General features: G+C 39.9%; 1 protein-coding gene across 1 annotated transcript in view; it reads right to left on the bottom strand.

The window, feature by feature from the left end:
• The window catches only part of LOC144471285 (uncharacterized), a 74,421-nt gene that overhangs the window by 29,414 nt on the left and 26,649 nt on the right, over positions 1-18,358 (bottom strand). Inside the window, exons 4-8 of the mRNA XM_078183173.1 lie at positions 15,961-16,436; positions 9,537-9,794; positions 6,436-6,800; positions 4,853-4,977; positions 917-1,043 (exon numbers count right to left, since the gene is read on the bottom strand). Of these exons, the coding sequence (XP_078039299.1) occupies positions 917-1,043; positions 4,853-4,977; positions 6,436-6,800; positions 9,537-9,794; positions 15,961-16,436 (1,351 nt within the window). The remainder of the gene's footprint in view (positions 1-916; positions 1,044-4,852; positions 4,978-6,435; positions 6,801-9,536; positions 9,795-15,960; positions 16,437-18,358) is intronic.

The raw sequence follows: 18,358 nt of genomic DNA, 5'->3' as shown, positions 1-18,358 counted from the left end.
TAGATATAAGAGCAATCGATTCAGGTGTGCATTGGAACGAATATCTGAAAACTTTGTTTACGACTCAATTAAGAATTTCATTGGAAAACTTGCTTAAATTAATTCAAGCATGCATTACGACCGGGAGCTTTATGCATTTATTAGCTACTAACATTTTTACTATCTCTTTACAATCTTTTCGAAGAGAATTCTTGTCTAATTTTGTTCATTATAAAAAAAGCTACGAAAATGGATATTTACTTTCGTAGTCTAATTACGACAAGCACGAAAAAATGACTAAATATATTCAATATCGTGATTGTTATAAATAGATTGTTACAGAACATCTCCCTCTTGTCTGATGCATACACAGATGTCCAAGATGCTGGGAAACGTGTAAATTACTGGAAAGTTTCAGTTTAACCAGCGCTGAAACGGTTGAACTCAGAGCTAACAGCAGCTGTTCATCGGACACGATGCAGCACTCCCTCCACATGTCTGACACCGTAAGGCAACGAGTTAATAATAATTATATTGATAAGCACGTTCGACTGGCTGGGACCGCGCCGCGTTCAGATGATTGGCGCCGAGTTAACGCGATCACGGAGCCAATTATCGGTCGACAGTGTACCCAACGGAAATCCAGTGAAAGTGTATACTGCCGGAGAAGTTGCAGGAAGCGTGCTCCGTCGCGAAGTCGGTGTTGATGTTTGAAAGCAAGTAGCACACGGGCACCACCGTCGGCTCTATTGATCTTTCGGTACCACAAAGCTCCCCGTTATACGTGCCCGTACATTACACCCGCCTAACGTCACGGCTGCGTTCACGTTCATCGGGTCGAGCAGAAATCCGCGCGGAATAACGCGTCTGTAATTCGTTCGTCCATCCGTCGCGCGGAATTCGAGATGCTCGGTAAACGAACGAAAATTTTGCTTACATTTGAAGTACACGGCCAGCCCTCCGGCGATTATCAGAAGCGCCAGTACGTTGAAGAACACCTGCACGAACCTGAACCGCAGCCTTCCCGCGGTCGTGTAGTGGCTGCTGGTCATGTCCCTGATGATCTGGAAAGCATTTTCAAAGTTACAGATCTCCGGAAAATCGGGCGCTTGAATTTTCTTCGTACAATCTTTGAAATCAGATTTGTGCAATTATTTTTACCGATACGAGACTTTCGTTCTCTGAAATACTCGGTCGAGAACGTTCCACCTCGATCGAGACATTTCGTTCGACTACTACCTTAGAAACTTTGCTAGCTTAAAACTGTTCTTTGGATATTGCAATTAGACTACGGATTTTATGCGAAATCAGAATGATTCAAACGTCTTTCTCATTTATACATTTTAATAAGTTCTACAAAATCGAAAGATGTTCGCGAATTTTTCCGACGTGTTCACAATTTTATACTTAACCTAGTGATTTTGATCGAAGCGTATACAATCTGTAGTCTAATCATAACCGATCGGTAAAGTTTATCTTCCAAGCGCAACGTCAACTTCGAGCTCATTCAATTCGCGAATTGCAAATCGACGGCGCAACAGAATGAAACAAGCAAGAGCTAGTAATTAATTAGTAATTATATTGTGATCGTAGCCAACCGGGGAACCAGAACCAGAACCGTCGGCAGTAGATGTAATTGCTTGGGAGCGATGGGTGCAATCGAAGCAAATATCGTTAGCCGACGATGACCGCGTGTTCTACTTCGCAAGAGACGCTCTGTTTGACCAGTCAACGCACCCTCGTTACATGTTGGCACGCACTGCACGACCCCGACCCTACGTCATCTCGTCCATATCGATTATAATTTCCTCGCGATGGTATCGCTTTGTCAAAGGACAAATTATGTCGCTGACAACCTGTTTCGCCACTGAAATAGAGACCGGCAATCTCGGCTCTAGGGAAAATATAATCATTGTTACGGTGAAACTGCATTTTTCCGTAATATTAAATTACGACGATTTTATGTTTCTCTTTTTGCTATTAATTCGATCGTGTTCGCAGTATTTTGCAAGCAACGTGGAAAAATACATGGAAAAGACCATAGATCAGCATTGGTGTCGATTCAATACCACTACGTATTACAGTATTATTCAAATAAAGTGAAAATTGAAGAGCACATAAATTATCAAATTTTTGATAGACAAATGCCGAGATAATCGCGTTCCCTTACTACACATTCGAGTGTCACTTAAATAAGGTACTGATCGAAGAACATACATGTTATAAATGATCAATTTTTTAATCATCGGGAAACGAATTCACGACACAAAATAAAATGCAAACTGAAGGTTAAACGAGATGTATAAAAGAACTTGTGCAAGAACGTAGAATATCGAACATTCGCGTCAAAACGAAACGTCCTGAAACGTCGATCGAAGATCCAAAAGAATAAAATGCAAATCGGCCGATATAAAAGGCACAAGGAATCGCGCGTCGATCTCGTCGAATTTTTAACAATCGCATTAAAAGAAGAAGTGCAGTGGGCAATGCGAGAGGAAACGGGCGAAACAGGAGGCGCATTGTAAAATCGCGAATCGATAATTCGCGTCGTTCGGCGTCCTTCCCCGGGTAACGGCCGTGATATCGTGACAACGGGAGCCTGTGTCGAGGACCGATATCATTTCAGAGCATACGTTCTCCGCTGTTATTAACGTTAAAAATAGAACCGCGATAATACAGAACTGCACGACCGGACGTAACGGTTATATCCCCTGGTCCGTTTAATTGCATTGCTTCCCCGCGTTTCGCCGATTAACCGGCTTCATCGGCTATGACTTTTCTACGCGATCAAACTAATATTCTCCCCCCCCCCCTCCACCCCAATCGACGGTAGAAACGCGGTATATTATACGGGTACACCATTGCGAACCCGTTGGCGAACCTCCGCAATTTTCAGCGTGTCTGACCAGCACAGAATTATTCTACTTGCGGGCCGCGTGTGGCTTCATCGGTCGCGGAAGCTTTGTAAATGATTTTGTTACGGTGTTTGTGCACGTCGGCCATCGGTCGGGCTGCTGCTTTCAACTACGCTCGTGCAGCTCCATTCGATAAAATTGATATCGACAATGAGCCTCGTGCTGGTTTATACGTTATCGAAGCTTATCAATAAATTCTAGCCGCGCGGTTTATGGCGCGGGACGGTTGTAAAATTGTATGCGATTTTTACGACGGAATTATTCGACGGAGTAGTGTCGGCTCTCTCGAATTCTTCGTTTCACTGGAGTGCAAACGATGAGAACTTTTTTCGAAGCATTTAATACATTCGTTTATTTGGGTGAGAAATTGTTGGATTCACTGTTGCAATCTTTCTTAGGTGCACTATTGCAACTTCATAGATGCTACCACGAAAGTGGTTGCTAGAACGGAAATTTCTTTACAGTGAAAAGAATTCTTGAGAATGTATTTTACATTCACTATTTTTATATTCGCCAAGAATTGTATCGAATGGCTTTTGGGACGGAGTTCCAAAAGTTAGATTGAAAGGTACAGCGAAAATGTCTTTTCAGTGGAGTAGAAATACATCGACCTGTCTCTTTTTATTTCTTTGATCTGAAAAGTGTGTGTAGTAAAATCGAATGAAAGATCGACGGTGTTTTAGTACATATATTTTTGAGGAACGTGTAAGGGCTGAACGTTTGATTCAACATGATATGTACCATATACGATTTGTAAGTCTACAATGTAAATACGGGTAGTACAATATGACTGGCTCTCATACAATATGACTGGCTCTCGTGCAATATGAATGGCTCTCATGCAATATGAACGTTATATAAAAATGAAATTTCTTTTCTATTATGTTCTTTTATTTTTGTTAACACTGAAAACGTTGTAGGTAACAAAATATGTTGTTTCCAATGAAACAAAGAACAATTTAATTCCAGATATCTAAAAATTTTCTTCGGGTCTGTTACTTCTATTTCCTGAACAAATAGCAATAGTGGGATAAAAATAGTTGCACCTGTAAATTCAATGCAATTATTTTGTAGGATTATATAAGAATTCCAAACAGAAGTTACAAAATGATAAACAATTAGTAAATATTATTCTTTCAATAAGACGAAGAACTATTTGATTATACATGTTTATAATTTTTCTTCGAACAAACAACTGCTAAAAATAAATAGAAATAATTGCATCTACAAAATCAAACGCAATTTGGTGCAATTATTTACGTAGGAACATACAAAAGACGCGGACGATGTTTACAAAATTCCAAACATCCGGTCGAATGCAAGTCCCGTCTCCGCAACAAACAACTGCAACGAGAGACGAAAAAGACTTGTACCAAAAAAGTCGAAATTGTTGCAATTATTCGTACGAGATCGTGTAAGAATTTTGGAAAATATTTACGAAGTCGGAAGCATCCCTCAAAAATGTGTTCCCCGCTGAAACAAATCCCAAGTGTCCTTTGAGACGGAGGTTCCCGTTCTCCATCGGGCCACCGATTTAATTATTCCGCGAGGCAAAACCAATCGGTTCGCCTCGAAGGCCTCTGTGCTCCGGTTGGAAGCAAAAACGAAGTCCGCCACGCGATTCCGTTCGAATGAGAATCTCGTTTCGGCCGGCTGTGCTGTGTGTGTCAACAAGATCTCGGGCAGCCCTTGTTGGCCTTCGGAATCGTTCCCCGCTCGGCCGAGTAACGCGACCCTTGCGGAGCAAGCTTGATCCCCGTTTCTCGCGGGTGCACGTGTCCCCGGCGTGGCACGAGGAGAGAGAGATAGGGAGAGAGAGTTACGTAACAAAGCGAGAAGAAAAGTAACCAGAGAGAATCGATAGGTGGGCGAACGGGAAGAATTAATCGCGATCATTCACGCTGGTCCGCGCACCCCGTGCATGCTCGGTTCCAACACCTGCAGTTGTTCGTGCTCACCTTGTGATGCAGCGAGCTATTGTTGCCGCCGTGAACCCTCACGATGGCTTGCAGGCTGGCTGGCGTGCTGGTCGATTTGGTTATCGTCCTGCCGGATGTCTCTGGCTCCGACACCAACGCCCTGTCTGGTCGTTCAAATAAAAAGCTCGATTAGAGTAATCCTAACTCAAGATATGACCTTCCAATGTTCAGTCTTAATTTATCGTATCGATGTATCGATGTTAACTGTAAGAAACAGGAGTCCTACAAAAATGTATTTTTTAATTTAATTATTTCGATATGTTTAAATTCTTTTAAAATATTTCACCTATATATTTTTGCTATAATTGCGTGAAATCAACTGTTTAGTAATAAATATTTTGTAGTCAATATATCTTCACATCGAACAGGTGATATCAACACAGAACATTTGACAATAAAATGCAAATTTTTATACGGGAGTCTGCAGCGTGGGAAAATTAGACTTTTGTTTGCACTGATTACAGAAATGAATCGCCCGAAACACAAAAAGGCAATAAATCATTACAACAAAGGTGTTTCCTCCGTTTATATATAAATATTTATCAATGAATATCATTATTATTATTATTATTATAATTATAAATAGAGATCGAACGTCGAAAATTCATATCTTTAGAAATCGAACTGTATTTAAATGTTCCTTTAGTGTGGAAATATCAGAAATATTTGGGGCAGTCGAGATGTATGGAGCGCCGTGCATTCCTCGGAACGAAAAAGTTAAGCGTGTGTAATCGAGAAGCGTACGCCAACAGAAACAAATGCGTTGAAATTCGTGATGTATTGGTTTCTGTGCGCGGCTCGTCGTAACGAACCGGACACCGGCGACTTAGAATGGAACATATCAATCCGAATAGCCAGCGGATACGATTAATCGCCCGTTGGACGTGCCGATTTCTCACGCGCAGTTCAATTTCTGTGCTTTTTCGCCCGCTGCGATTCGATCTCCATTGGATATCATTCTCCTCGATCACAAATGGTAAACACTACAGAATTTTCTCCGATCGTGGATCGATCGATTAACGATTCAAATTATATATATAAAATGTTATAACGTTGAAAATAATTACTTCATTTGTATAAAATTTAGTACAATATTGTAGCAATTGCTTAACGATTTAAATAAGATATAATACGTTATAACATCGAAAATAATAAAACAATAATAAACTATATTTATATCAAATTTAGAACACAGGCGAAAAAGAAAATATATCGCTTTGAAAAGACCATAATTATTAACAGTCTTATTATCCCTAGATTTACAGCCCACTAAAAACAACTGTCTTATTTTACTTTATGAAACAAATAACAATTGTTCGAAGTTTTAAAGATTCTCATTATAACGTTTGCCCCAAGTATTGAATATATTGTATAAATAACTTAAAAACGCGTCTTTGCAATCTGGATAATCGTGAATGATAAAATTAATAAATAAAGAAGCGAATGCTAAATAAATTAATAAATATATGAGGACTATCCACGAGTGGCAAAAATAACGGTTGGCCCGTTAAAACGGCGAGCAAGTGCTCGTTAAAAAAGCGATAACCGTTAGGATCGTTTACCTGGGACCTTGCCGTGTTTATGGGGCAACAAAGGAGCTTCCATGGTCTTGCTGGTGTAGCTAGGCGAACTGTTCTGGCTGAAGCTGTCCGAAGAAACATTGCTGTCCTGTCGGACGCTGATGGGCTTCGGCACCGGGCTCTGCGAGATCGTGCTGAGAGGCGGCGGGATATTCGTCTGGGTCGCCTTCGGCAGTTTCTCCAGTTTCTCACCGCAGCTCCTATCCTTCCTAAGACTGTGTTGCAGAATGCTGCGCGCTCGGTCCATATCCATTTCGTATTTACCACGAGATGCAGCTTCCTGGGACTTGTGATCCGAGTGCAGCCGCCTCTCCAGGTCTTGGGAAGCTCTTTGCAACTCCTCATATCTGATCGTTCGAACGAAACAATTCGGATCACTCGTGAGAATTATACGCGTTATTTATATAGCACAGATACGTTCTAGAAACTGTGCAGAATTAGGTGAACCATTATTCGAAATCGAAGATGGAAAGTAAATATTTTAGATTACGTCGTGCACGTATTTGATAGTAAATTGTCTTGCTCTAAAAATACAGTTGCGGACAAAATTGAGTGGCCAGACAACGGAAATGGTTATAAATAAAATTTAGTTGAACTAGTATTATTACTATACACACAACTTTTGTATATTACATATCCTTACGGCACATAGAACTGTAGCGACACACGGCCGGCGACCGTAATAACTATTAGAGCTGTCCGCTTGCAGATGCCAAGGATTTGGCGAAAAAAACCTTCCTTGACGCTTGCAAGTACGGAAATTACTTAATGCCTTTATTCCTTTATTCCTTTATTACTTACACGTGCTCAGCAGACCTAGCTGAGGAAATGCCGCCGGCCGCGTACCGCTGCCTGGCCGAACGGTCAGCTCGGTACGAGGATGACGCGAGCGATATCCTTCGCCCCCGCCAAAAACTACCCCCGATTCGACTCCCAAAAAGGCCACGCCTTGTTTGGAACCTTATAAATAGCGAGAGCCAGAGACATGGCGATAGATAGAATATATTTGCAGTTCGTCGAATCAACACAACTTCTCGTGTAAATAAAGCCAGATTGAGTTTGTCACACACGCAGTGTACTTTCCTTGTAACTCCTATCAACACGTTACAGAACCTTTAATACAAAGCTCAAGTTAATGTTTATACTTTTGTACACAATTAGCAAATTTCTTAGGGACGAAAGTGAGCGGACATCTAACAAAGCGCAATATTAATGTTTAGTATGGCCTCCGTTTGCTTGAACTACCACTTCTAAACTTCGTGGAAAACTATTTATTAGGTTTTCGATATAATCTTTGCTGATTGCTTGAAATGCTGATTGTAAACTTTGAAAATAGTTAGTTAACCCTTTGCACTCGAGTGGTGACTGCGAGGCACCATAAAATTATTCTATCATGTTGCAAAATAATCTCTAACAATGCTAACAAAATTTGTATTTTAAAAATTGTTAAGGTTATGTAATGTTGATACAAATGACAAAAATCAATTACGTATGCATAAAATACACTTTGCTATATAAAATGGAAATACTATAAGCCAGAGAAATTACTTCAAATTTCCAGTTGAAATGGCTTCGAGTGCAAGGGGTTAATGTGAGGATCCTCGACAAATTTTTTGATTTTCTTCGCTGTATGTTTCGGATCATTATCCTGAAACAAAACAAAATCTTCGTCGAGTCTCATTCTTGCGACAGCTTCTTTTAAGTTTTCACTTATTATGTCGATCTTACTTGTCAGCATTCATTATTCCATCGATTGGGACTAAAGTGTCAACACCATACCAAGAAAATCATCCCCATGCCATCAACGAACCTCCGTGAAATTTGATCGTTGGCGTTATAAACGGATTCTTTTAAGCTTCATTCTCCTTCCTCCACACTTTCTTCGCCTTCTTTAACTGCCGCAACTCAAATTTACTTTCAGCAGTCCACGTTACCTTTTTTCAGAATGACAGTACCATGTTAACATACTTTATTGCGAACGCTAAACGTTTCTTCGCATTAGCTTGATTAATACGTGGCTTGCGTCTAGATTTGCAGCATTTTAATCCAGCCCCTCTCTCTCTCTCTCTCTCTCGTGTTTTTTATGACACATTTAATTCTAAGGCTTCCTGAATATTATGCGATGCAATGTTTGGATTTTGACGACATTGTCGAATAATTTGACGATCCTTTCTTGCAGTGGTACAGCATTTCCGACCGCGACCTTTTCAATTTTCCACTGTATGTGCGATAAATATTTTTTATAAATTCTTTCTACTGAACTCTTTGATAACCGTATTTTTCTGCAATCGCACGATAACTTAATCGTTTGGAACAGTCCGGAACAATCAAATGTCGAACTTGATACGAAATTTTTTTCTTCGAGACATTCTGCCAACTGTTCTGCTTTGTACAAAGTCTATACTTCAACTAAATACGTGCGCAGATATTTTGTTTGCGTCTGCAAATATTACATATTGTGTATAGCTACAATCCTACGTTTGTTAATGTTTCTCGCCGGAATAAGTCGAGTGTCCACTGATTCTTGTCCCTGAGAAATTTGCTAAATTTGTTGTTAAATAAGATTTCTGTGTGCAAAAGTATAAACATTAACTTGAGTTTTGCATTAAATATTGTATGTACCATAAGGATATGTAATATACACAATTTGAGTATATAATAATAATACTAGTTCGACTAAATTTCACTTATAACCACTTCCGCTGTCTATCCACTCAATTTTGTCCATAACTGTATATGTGCACGATGTACAATAAAATAGTCTACTTTAAAAATGCATGCATGATGTAAGGATAAAAACTACGCGCATAATAAAAAATCAAATAAATAATAAAACATCGATATTAAACAAAAATGTTAAATCATAAAAATCATTTAAGGACAAATATTTCTTGTAGTATGCTCTTCGACGTAAGTCGACAGGATTAAGGAGAAAAATCAGTAGCAACTGGATGATTGAAAAACCGGCACGAATTAAAGTGCAAATTTATTTCGAAAATACGTAGCGATCACCGGTGCAACGAGCATTACGCGGACGGGCCGACCGTGGAGGCAATATCCCGGCTTATTAGAAAATCGTCTACCTGGTGGGTGGCCTCTCCTTGATCGCGCGCAGATTGTCGTCCTCCTCGTGCAGCCGTCTCTCGAGCTTCCTCGAGGCCGCCTGGAGCTCCTCGAACTTGCATCTCTTCTCGGTCTCGCGACGCAACCTCAACAGTGCCGCGAACTTGGTCTCGTCCTCGTGCGCGGCCTCCCTCCGAGACGGGGCTAATTTTTCTCGAGACTTTCCGTCCGCACCCTCGTCCAGCCCCTCTTGTTTGCCGAGCTTCGTCGACGGAAGCCTGTCGAACCGGGGCAAGTGTCGTAACGACAGATAGAAAAAGTTCGGGCCGGCACGCGAACAGCCACCGATTCAATTAACCCCCTTCACCTACTCCGTCGACCTAGCTCCGGCTGATTTATTAAAAAAGTACCAGCAACGACGTGCACGTCGAACGAATCTCTACAGCCGATAATTGTGCCTGTGCGCGTTGGATTAGGCACAGCCTGGTTTCGTTAACCTCGGCTACTCGCTGGGTTAATCAACCCCAGAGAATGAATTTTATAATGCTTGCTTTCCCTACTTTCGCGATTTTTAATCGTACACCAATATTGTTCGATGGATGTAATTTAAACCAGAAGCAAATTGATATGACGTAACTTAATATACAGTGGAGGCTCTTTTACCTGAACAATTGTTTTCACAACATTCTAGCGTCTAAACTCTTCACTATCTAATCGTTATATTATTTTTACACAAGGAAATGTTTTGGTATCAAGACATTACAAGTATAAACCTTTCGATAAGGGTTTAAAAGAAAGATCCATCGCATCTTTGTAGGAAACTAGCTCTACCTAAATAACAAGGTAAATATAATCGATCCGTTCAATGTAAAGCGCATCTCGAAACTGCAGTTTGCAACGCCGCGGACGATAGTATATATAGGTTAAATGCTTATCAATATATTGCAGAATATCGCAAAGCTGAGATATTATTTAAAGTTTGAAGCCCCGATAGCTGAATTCCTGTTGCCCGCGCTGGAACAGCTTCTGGAAGCTATCGCAAACTTTAATCCGGCACTGTGGACGTGTAATATTATTTCCCCGGAAGATGATGAGCCCGTAACTATGCCGTTTTCTTGAAATATTCCCCGGGCTAATTCCGTCGAAAATACGAAGTACGTCAAGCACGGGAATTTCGGCTTATTAACCGCAGCGTTAATTTAATAGAACTAGTCACCGGCCAGCTTTCTAATTGCCCTGTTTTTCCTGATAAACTCTATTACCCAAAACTCGACGGACGTCGATAATTGCATCGAAAATAGAGCAGAAACTTCTCCATTAGAGGCTGGAAAGGATTCTTGTGTTCCGCGAGAACGAGAACTGATTCGGGAACTCTAAAAGACATTAGCGGTATCTTATTCTACAGTATGGCACTGGCTCTCATACTGTTCAAACCGCGAGTCTTTGACAATTAATTAATAATTCCGTTTGTTCGCTATAATTTCAGTAGAGCTCGCCAGAATACTTAAAATTTAATTGTAGCAACTCCAGGCATTATATACAAAATTTTGATCATTATACTTCAATGAATCTTAGTTGTTACGTTCTGGCATTTTACGCTTTTGTTCAAATAATTGTTCAAATAACATATAATTTTGTTCGGTAATAATCATTCGAAAAATATAGGAATATTCGTATAAATATTAGGTCCTTGAATAAGTTCTCGCTGTTTCTCAAAAGACAGTATTAGTAGTACTCCGTGCATGGAATTTCTAATTGTGACTCATGGGCAAGAAAGTAATGTATGTTACCTTAAATTTCAGTGTATGAATGTTCACTATAGTGTCAACCACGTGTTTGTTTATTGGTTCTGAAAATGTCTACTAATGTGCCGAATAAATTGGTGTTGCGGGGAATTTTATTGCACTACTTTATTCAAAATTTAATTCACTACGGAATTTTATTGCACTACTTTATTCAATTTCGACGCTTCAAAAATAATAATTTTCAACTTAAGGATAAGGAATGTTCTGGCGCACCGACAAAGTTTAATGATGAAGAATTAGAGGAATTGCTTGATAAAGACCCATGTCAGACGCTAGCAGAGTTTTGAAAAATATTACAAGTAAATGCGTCAACAGTTTCAAAACGTTTAAAAGGGTTAGGAATGATGCAGAAACAGGAACATTGGGTGCCGTATGAATTGAAGCCGAGAAACGTTGAACGGTGATTTCTGATGTCTGAACTACTGCTTCAATGGCAGAAAAGAAAAGGTTTTATTGCACCGTATCGTCACTGGCAATGAAAAGTGGATTCAATGCGATAATCCGAAGCGTAAAAAATCGTGGATAAGCCCGGCTATGCATCAACATCGTGTGCAAAAACAAATATCCATAGTTCGAAGCTTCTTCTCTGTATTTGGTAGGATCAAAAGGATGTAATTTATTATGAGCTACTCAAACCGAATGAATCTATTTCGGGAGATTGCTGAAGACTTCAATTGATGCGTTTGAGTCGAGCCCTAAAAGAAAAACGACCGCGATACGAGCAGAGACACGGCAAACTCATTTTGTTACACGACAACGCTCGGCCACGTGTTGCAAAACCAGTAAAGACCTATTTGGAAACGCTTAAATGAGAAGTTCTACTCCGCCCGCTGAATTCACCAGACATAGCTCCTTCCGATTATCACCTATTCCGATCGATGGCACATGGCCTGGCTGAGCAGTAATTCCATTCTTACGAAGAAACTAAAAAATGGATCGATTCATGGATTGCCTCAAAAGATGAATTGTTTTTCCGACGCGGAATTCTTTTACTGCCAGAAATATGGGAGAAAGTGGTCTCCAGTAATGGGCAATACTTTGAGTGAACTGATTTTGAACGTTATATTTTAAATAAAGCTTTCCTTTGGGAAGAAAACGGCGAGAACTTATTCAAGGTCCTATTAGTAAAGAATATTTCTATGTGAAAAAGGTTGTAAAAATGTACTCGGATCATTTCCTGAACTCTAAGAGCGGTTTAAGCAGAAGGACGATTAATAATATTAAGAAACTAGTTTTATTCGCTGCTAGGATAAAAACTGCACTTTTACGTCAATAAAAGTTCGAGTAATCACTTCCGGCGCAAAAATTAATGCGGCTGCCAATCCTTTCAACGACTGTTGAAACAGCACGGGACCACCGTCGTCTGCTCTGTCGTCGTGAAAAGAAACTCGACACCACTGGGACGCAGAAGAGGCGCTTTTAGCCCAGCGTTTTCTTCGCCGAGAGTGCACTGAAGCGCACGAATGCTTTAAGCATCGGAGAATTAAAACAAGTTGCCGGTTACGGGAACGCCGTACCAGGCCAGGCTAGGCGAGACAAAGCTAGACGAGGCCAGACTAGGCTAGACAAAGTCAGACCAGACCAGCCGAGTAGCCGGGATAAAGTCGAAACTCGCGCTTCGCTTAACAAGCTAACAGCACATCATGCTACTAATTCGAGCCGAGCCTGGGAACACGCACGCGACCTGTACCCGAGCACCCTACGCCACCGGGGATCTTAAGCCTTCACACTAATTTTCACACAAGGAATCCTGATAAATCTGCGGTTACATGGAAGAACGACGCGTGACACGTGCTTTCATTTTGTCGCTTAACGCTAAACTTATCGAGGTCTGAAAGCGACTAAGAGTTGTCTTATGAAACTTACGAGAGAGAATTATATTAAATTCTTTACAATTCTTATATTATAATAATGAGTACTCCAACGAAGACGTATATTCAACAATTTTTAATGGCAGCAGCTTTACTATTTCAATAATTATGAAATAAAATATTAAAAACCGGTCATTTGTCGGTCGTTGCATTATGGTACTAAATACAAATGTTCCGACTTCTTTTTGAATCGGAATAAAATTCTACACTTCTATTCTCAGTGTTTAAACACTGAATCAAAGGTTGACTTACAATAAATGTACGTTATTTAGTAATTTAACAGAATGTTGAATGATTTTGTAACTGATGTCATTTATTATATAACTTGAGTTATTAAAAGAATTATGCAATGTAAATGTATCTCAAGGTACGTTTTGGACGAAAAATTATTTGAAATAACGGTGACGGGTTTAGCGATATTGCAGAAGTTAAGGAGTTCTTGATATTCATTTTTGTTTTCTCGTGTTTGCGTATTGATAGGTTTTTTGAAAACGTTAATTATGAGCCACAAGATACTCATTTCTTCTGGAGTTATTATTGGAATCGAAAGACGTAATATTAATAGAATCTTTTGCAAGAAATTGCTTGTATTGAAGTTGCTTCCAAGAGACACTTTATTGAAAACCTTTTTCTGTAGTGTTTTTATTAGCTACCTTATTAGTTACTTCATTAGCTACTTTATTAATTACTTCATTAGCTACTTTATTAGTTACTTCATTAGCTACTTTATTAGTTACTTCATTAACTACTTAATTAATTACTTTACCATCTACTTTGATAGTTGTTTTATTATCTACTTTATTAGTTGCTTTATTATTTACTTCATTATCTACTTTAATATCTATTTTATCATCTACTTTATTACTTACATTATTATCTATTTTATTACCTACTTAAAGTTGCAACGATTAAGACGACGTTCAATGTTCACTCGTCTAGAAACATATTACAGAATCGTCTCCATTGTTTCGCATTCTCCAGCGTCTTTTGAAGCTTCACTTTTCAGAATATAACGTTTATTCCCCAATATTTTTGAAAATTCTTTCGAATCCTGGATCCTCCTTTACTTTCGTGCAAATAAATAACGCCGTTCCCGAGTCCAAAGAAAAAAATTGACTACAGGGTTCAGAAGTATCACAAACATCTGCTAAAAGAAGAATAAAATGAAGATCATCCCGTATTTCATCCTTACCCACGTCGAATTTTCTCGCGAAGAATTCCACGTTAGACTTTGCGTGCAATAATTCTGGTCGAATAAAATTACGGCAATCCGGTGACGTAATCTCGTCACTTATAATAGTATAGTAATATTCTAAGCGGCGATGACCGAATAAAATTTCTCACGGCTTGTCGTTGTTTTGGAAACGATCGACGCAACGCGAGACGATCACTGCGATTCGCAAATACAATTACGTGTGCAATCCTTTCTTCGCGAGACGGACGGTCTTCGATGCGCTATCGAGACTGCAACGATCGATGCGAGCTCAGTGGATAGCCCACGACACGCACAAAATCTCATATTTTTCTGTTTTATATTTCTCGGTTCGCAGTGTCGTTTCTAATATCGCAGTGTGATACTATTAATAACGCAATGAAAAATAAGCATATTAATGAAGAAGTCATATTATCGTTTATATATTAAGGAATTAAAAAAGGATCAATACACCATGTTCTCTAAAAATTAGTTAGTTAAGAAAGTAACGTAAAGTCTTGTGTTTTTCATAGATGTGAAATAATTAATGTTCACTGGTAATCTAAGCAACATTTTCAAACATATTGGGAAGATATTGAGATTATAATTGATGGTATTCCAAAGTAGTGTTACAATTTTTGCATACATTTGGTTTCCAATAAAACACGATTCTTTTTATAACATATGATGTAATGATAATTCTCATTCTCAATGTTAACACAAAAATTGTAAGTCGCAGAAATAATATAAAAAGTAAACAAAGTAACTTATTTCAAAAATTCATGCACAATGTGAAATATGATATTTTACTGGTTCGACAAATTATATTTTTGATTGTGAAATATTTGATTTATCGTAAACATTGTTTAAGATAATATTCCAAATAACGTTTTTATTTTAAGCATACTATAGACATCGTATGAAATGTCAATATTAAACAAAAATATTAAGTCACGAAAACGATATAAGAGATAAATAATTCTTGTATTTCTAAAAATTTTTTAAATTTTAATAATAACAATAATAACATAAACAGTAAATATCTCTTGTGTTATACTCTCTGATTTTAATCAACGCGCGTGATGTGCCAAAGATCGACTACGAAAGTTCCCACAATATCGAAGTCATTTAACTCATGAAGCCAAAACTAAAATGTTAAAATTGTCCATAGAAAATATTAGTTTAGCATTCAATTGGGTACCGTACGCCAATTTAACGCCTTATCAGACTGCAAAACAAGCTATGATAAATTCAGTCGCAACTTGAAAATGGACTTTTTTGTGTTCTACAAATCTTAGTAACATTTAGTTTGTGCATTACACAAGATACGTCACTAAACTCTTCCACCTTAATTTTTCCTGCAACTTACATGTTGTCTAAACGAAAATGTCACGGTGAAAGAGTCGAATGCCTGTATTACAATAAAAACGAATATCAATACCTAGCTAAAAATTTATAGTCATCGAGTGTGCTCGCTCCCGCGTGAACGAAAGTCTACGAAGGCAGATTAGGTAATCGAAGTGCCTATTAGGTAGGTAAAGCTAAAGATCGATAGAGTGTTAAGAATGCAGCCTACCTGCTCTGCTGTGTCCCCAGTCTCTGCCGTTCATCCCTGGCGGCCTGATGATCTTTGAACTTCGTCTCGGCACTCTTGACGATCCTCTCGTGCAGTCTCTTCTCGAGATCGCGGGAAGCCTTCTGCAGCTCCTCGAAGCTCGACTTCTGGCTGAGCTTGCAGCCCTCCTCGAAGTTCGCCTTGTCGAAGTCGGCGACGAAGTCGCTGTCCTCGCTGGTCCCCTCCTTGCTGGAGAAACTCAACGAATAGTCAGGCGTGGTTCTCTGGTCTTGGGGCCGGATGGGACCCAGATCGATCAGTTTCTCGCTCTCCTGAACCCAAGAAGTGATCGCGGACACGGTGTTCGGTGTCGAGTCGCTCGTCTTCCGACTGTTCTGACTGTCCTGCCTCGTTGGCAACTGTATCGGTATCGGTTTCTCGTTTTTCCTTCTCTTGGGGATCGCTGGTGGCCGCAAGGGAATCGGTGGAGGAGCTACCTGCATCAACAAGTTACCCGGTCGAGTCCCTTTCGCTGCCTCTCCCCTATTCCGTCTGCGAGAGACCTCTCGAGACCAATTCGGTATTGTAAGCGTGCAGTAGAATGGGGGGGGGGGGGGCGACAATAGTCAGGCTCGGTTGCGAGAGACGCTGTTCAGATCGAATCTACTGTTTGCCGAGGCGAGGGGGATAAATGCGAAGGCGTGCAGTGTATGTCGCGTGGCTACACGAGTTGTTCAGTTCTGTTTTACGTAGAATTATTCTCGAGTGTTTATCCAATTGCAAGGGCGTCCAGAGAATGAGAACCGAAGCAGTTCTTGGATCGCGTTGATTCAAGTACAGTGATCGAGAAAAGAATTATAGAACGGGTTTGAAAATAATTTGCTGTGACGAGGCGAACCCGATGCAAGGATTATGGAAAGAATTATAAAGCGAATTTCGAAATAATTTTCCGTGACGATACAAACACGGTACGAGGATAAAGGGAGAAATTATAAAATGAATTTAAAAATATTTTACCGCGTCCATGTAAACACAGCGCGAGGATAAAATGTAGATATATAAAATGCATGTCAAAATAATTCACCGGGTTCTTCCTAAGAATTCAAATGCCGAGGGAATAAATAAAAATAGAATCGTGTCTTTGGAAATGAAGAATGAACATAATTTTGTAGCAATATGCCAAGATTCCAGAAATTGTAGCAGTAGAAAAGATCTCATTAATCCCAGCTCATTAAACAGTTTGCTATTAATGCACGTGTTAATCAACTTGGTAATGTTTGAATGTTATTCAAAAAGAAGAGAGAGAGACCGAGATAGAGAGAGAGAGAGATTGACTAAGTATATAATATTTGTTTCTTATAAAGATCCATTTTAAAGTATAATAATTAGTAGACTGCGGATTTCTATGCAAAATAAAAATTGTATGCATCACTTGAGGAATATAGAAACTAAATATCATGCTCGTTCTTTCCTCAATGATTTTAATAGATTGAAAACAATATGAATTAACATTTTTAAATTCTATGAGTAATTTTTCTACTTTTTACCGCATCCACTGAATTTTTTCATAAATATATAAGATCCGCAGGGTAATAATTATTATTTAATTAATGCATAACAACGTTCAATTACGCATCGAAATTACAGTCTCCCGCTGTCGAGGTCTGTTCTTTCCAGGACTGTGACCGCAGTCCCTGCAAAGCATTAAGTCTACCAGAAATCATCGTCGAAAGTTCTCGGCGCTAGACACCAGCTAAAAGGATACTTGCGTGCGTCTAATTGTCCATGCGTGTCCGTGTGAGGTGTGCGAGTGTGTGAAACGGCGACGATCGGCCCGCGTTTATCCAGATTTATCCGCGGTCTCGGAAAAACCGAGACCGGTGTCCCGGTTGATCCATTAAATCCTCGTTTGCTCAGTAATTACGCGGCGGAGTTCGAGGCACGGATGAACGAGTCCTACGAACGCGTCCCTGCGAAGAATATTTCGTCGCTTCTGCTCGATTTAACGCGCGGCTGCCACGTAGCTGGTGCGCGAGCTACGCGGCCACCTAAAGCACGCCATCGCTTTTCGCTCTCTCGTTCTTAATTCGCGAAATGTCGCCGCGCCGCTAACCACCGGCCTCGGCTCTAGCGCGGCGATTTATCCAACGAACGGCCGAAATCACGTGTGGCTCTCGATTTTCTCTCGTCGCTAAATTTCCCTCGAAGAAACCCGTTCCCGGAGAGACGATCAAAGAGAGATCCGCCCCTTTCTCACGTGGAATACTTTGTAAGGGCCGAACTATCGGCGCCAGTTGCCAACAGCTTCCTTGATTTAATAAACGATAACCCCCACCGAGCGTGTGCCAATAATCGCTCCCGGTTCCAAATTTGCCGAGCCGGTGTTGTGTGTTTTATGAACTGTTTCGTGTTTTGTCTG

Source organism: Augochlora pura, chromosome 6 (assembly GCF_028453695.1).
Source record: "Augochlora pura isolate Apur16 chromosome 6, APUR_v2.2.1, whole genome shotgun sequence".
Taxonomy (NCBI): Eukaryota; Metazoa; Arthropoda; class Insecta; order Hymenoptera; family Halictidae; genus Augochlora; species Augochlora pura.
This window is presented reverse-complemented; position numbering and strand designations above follow the sequence as displayed.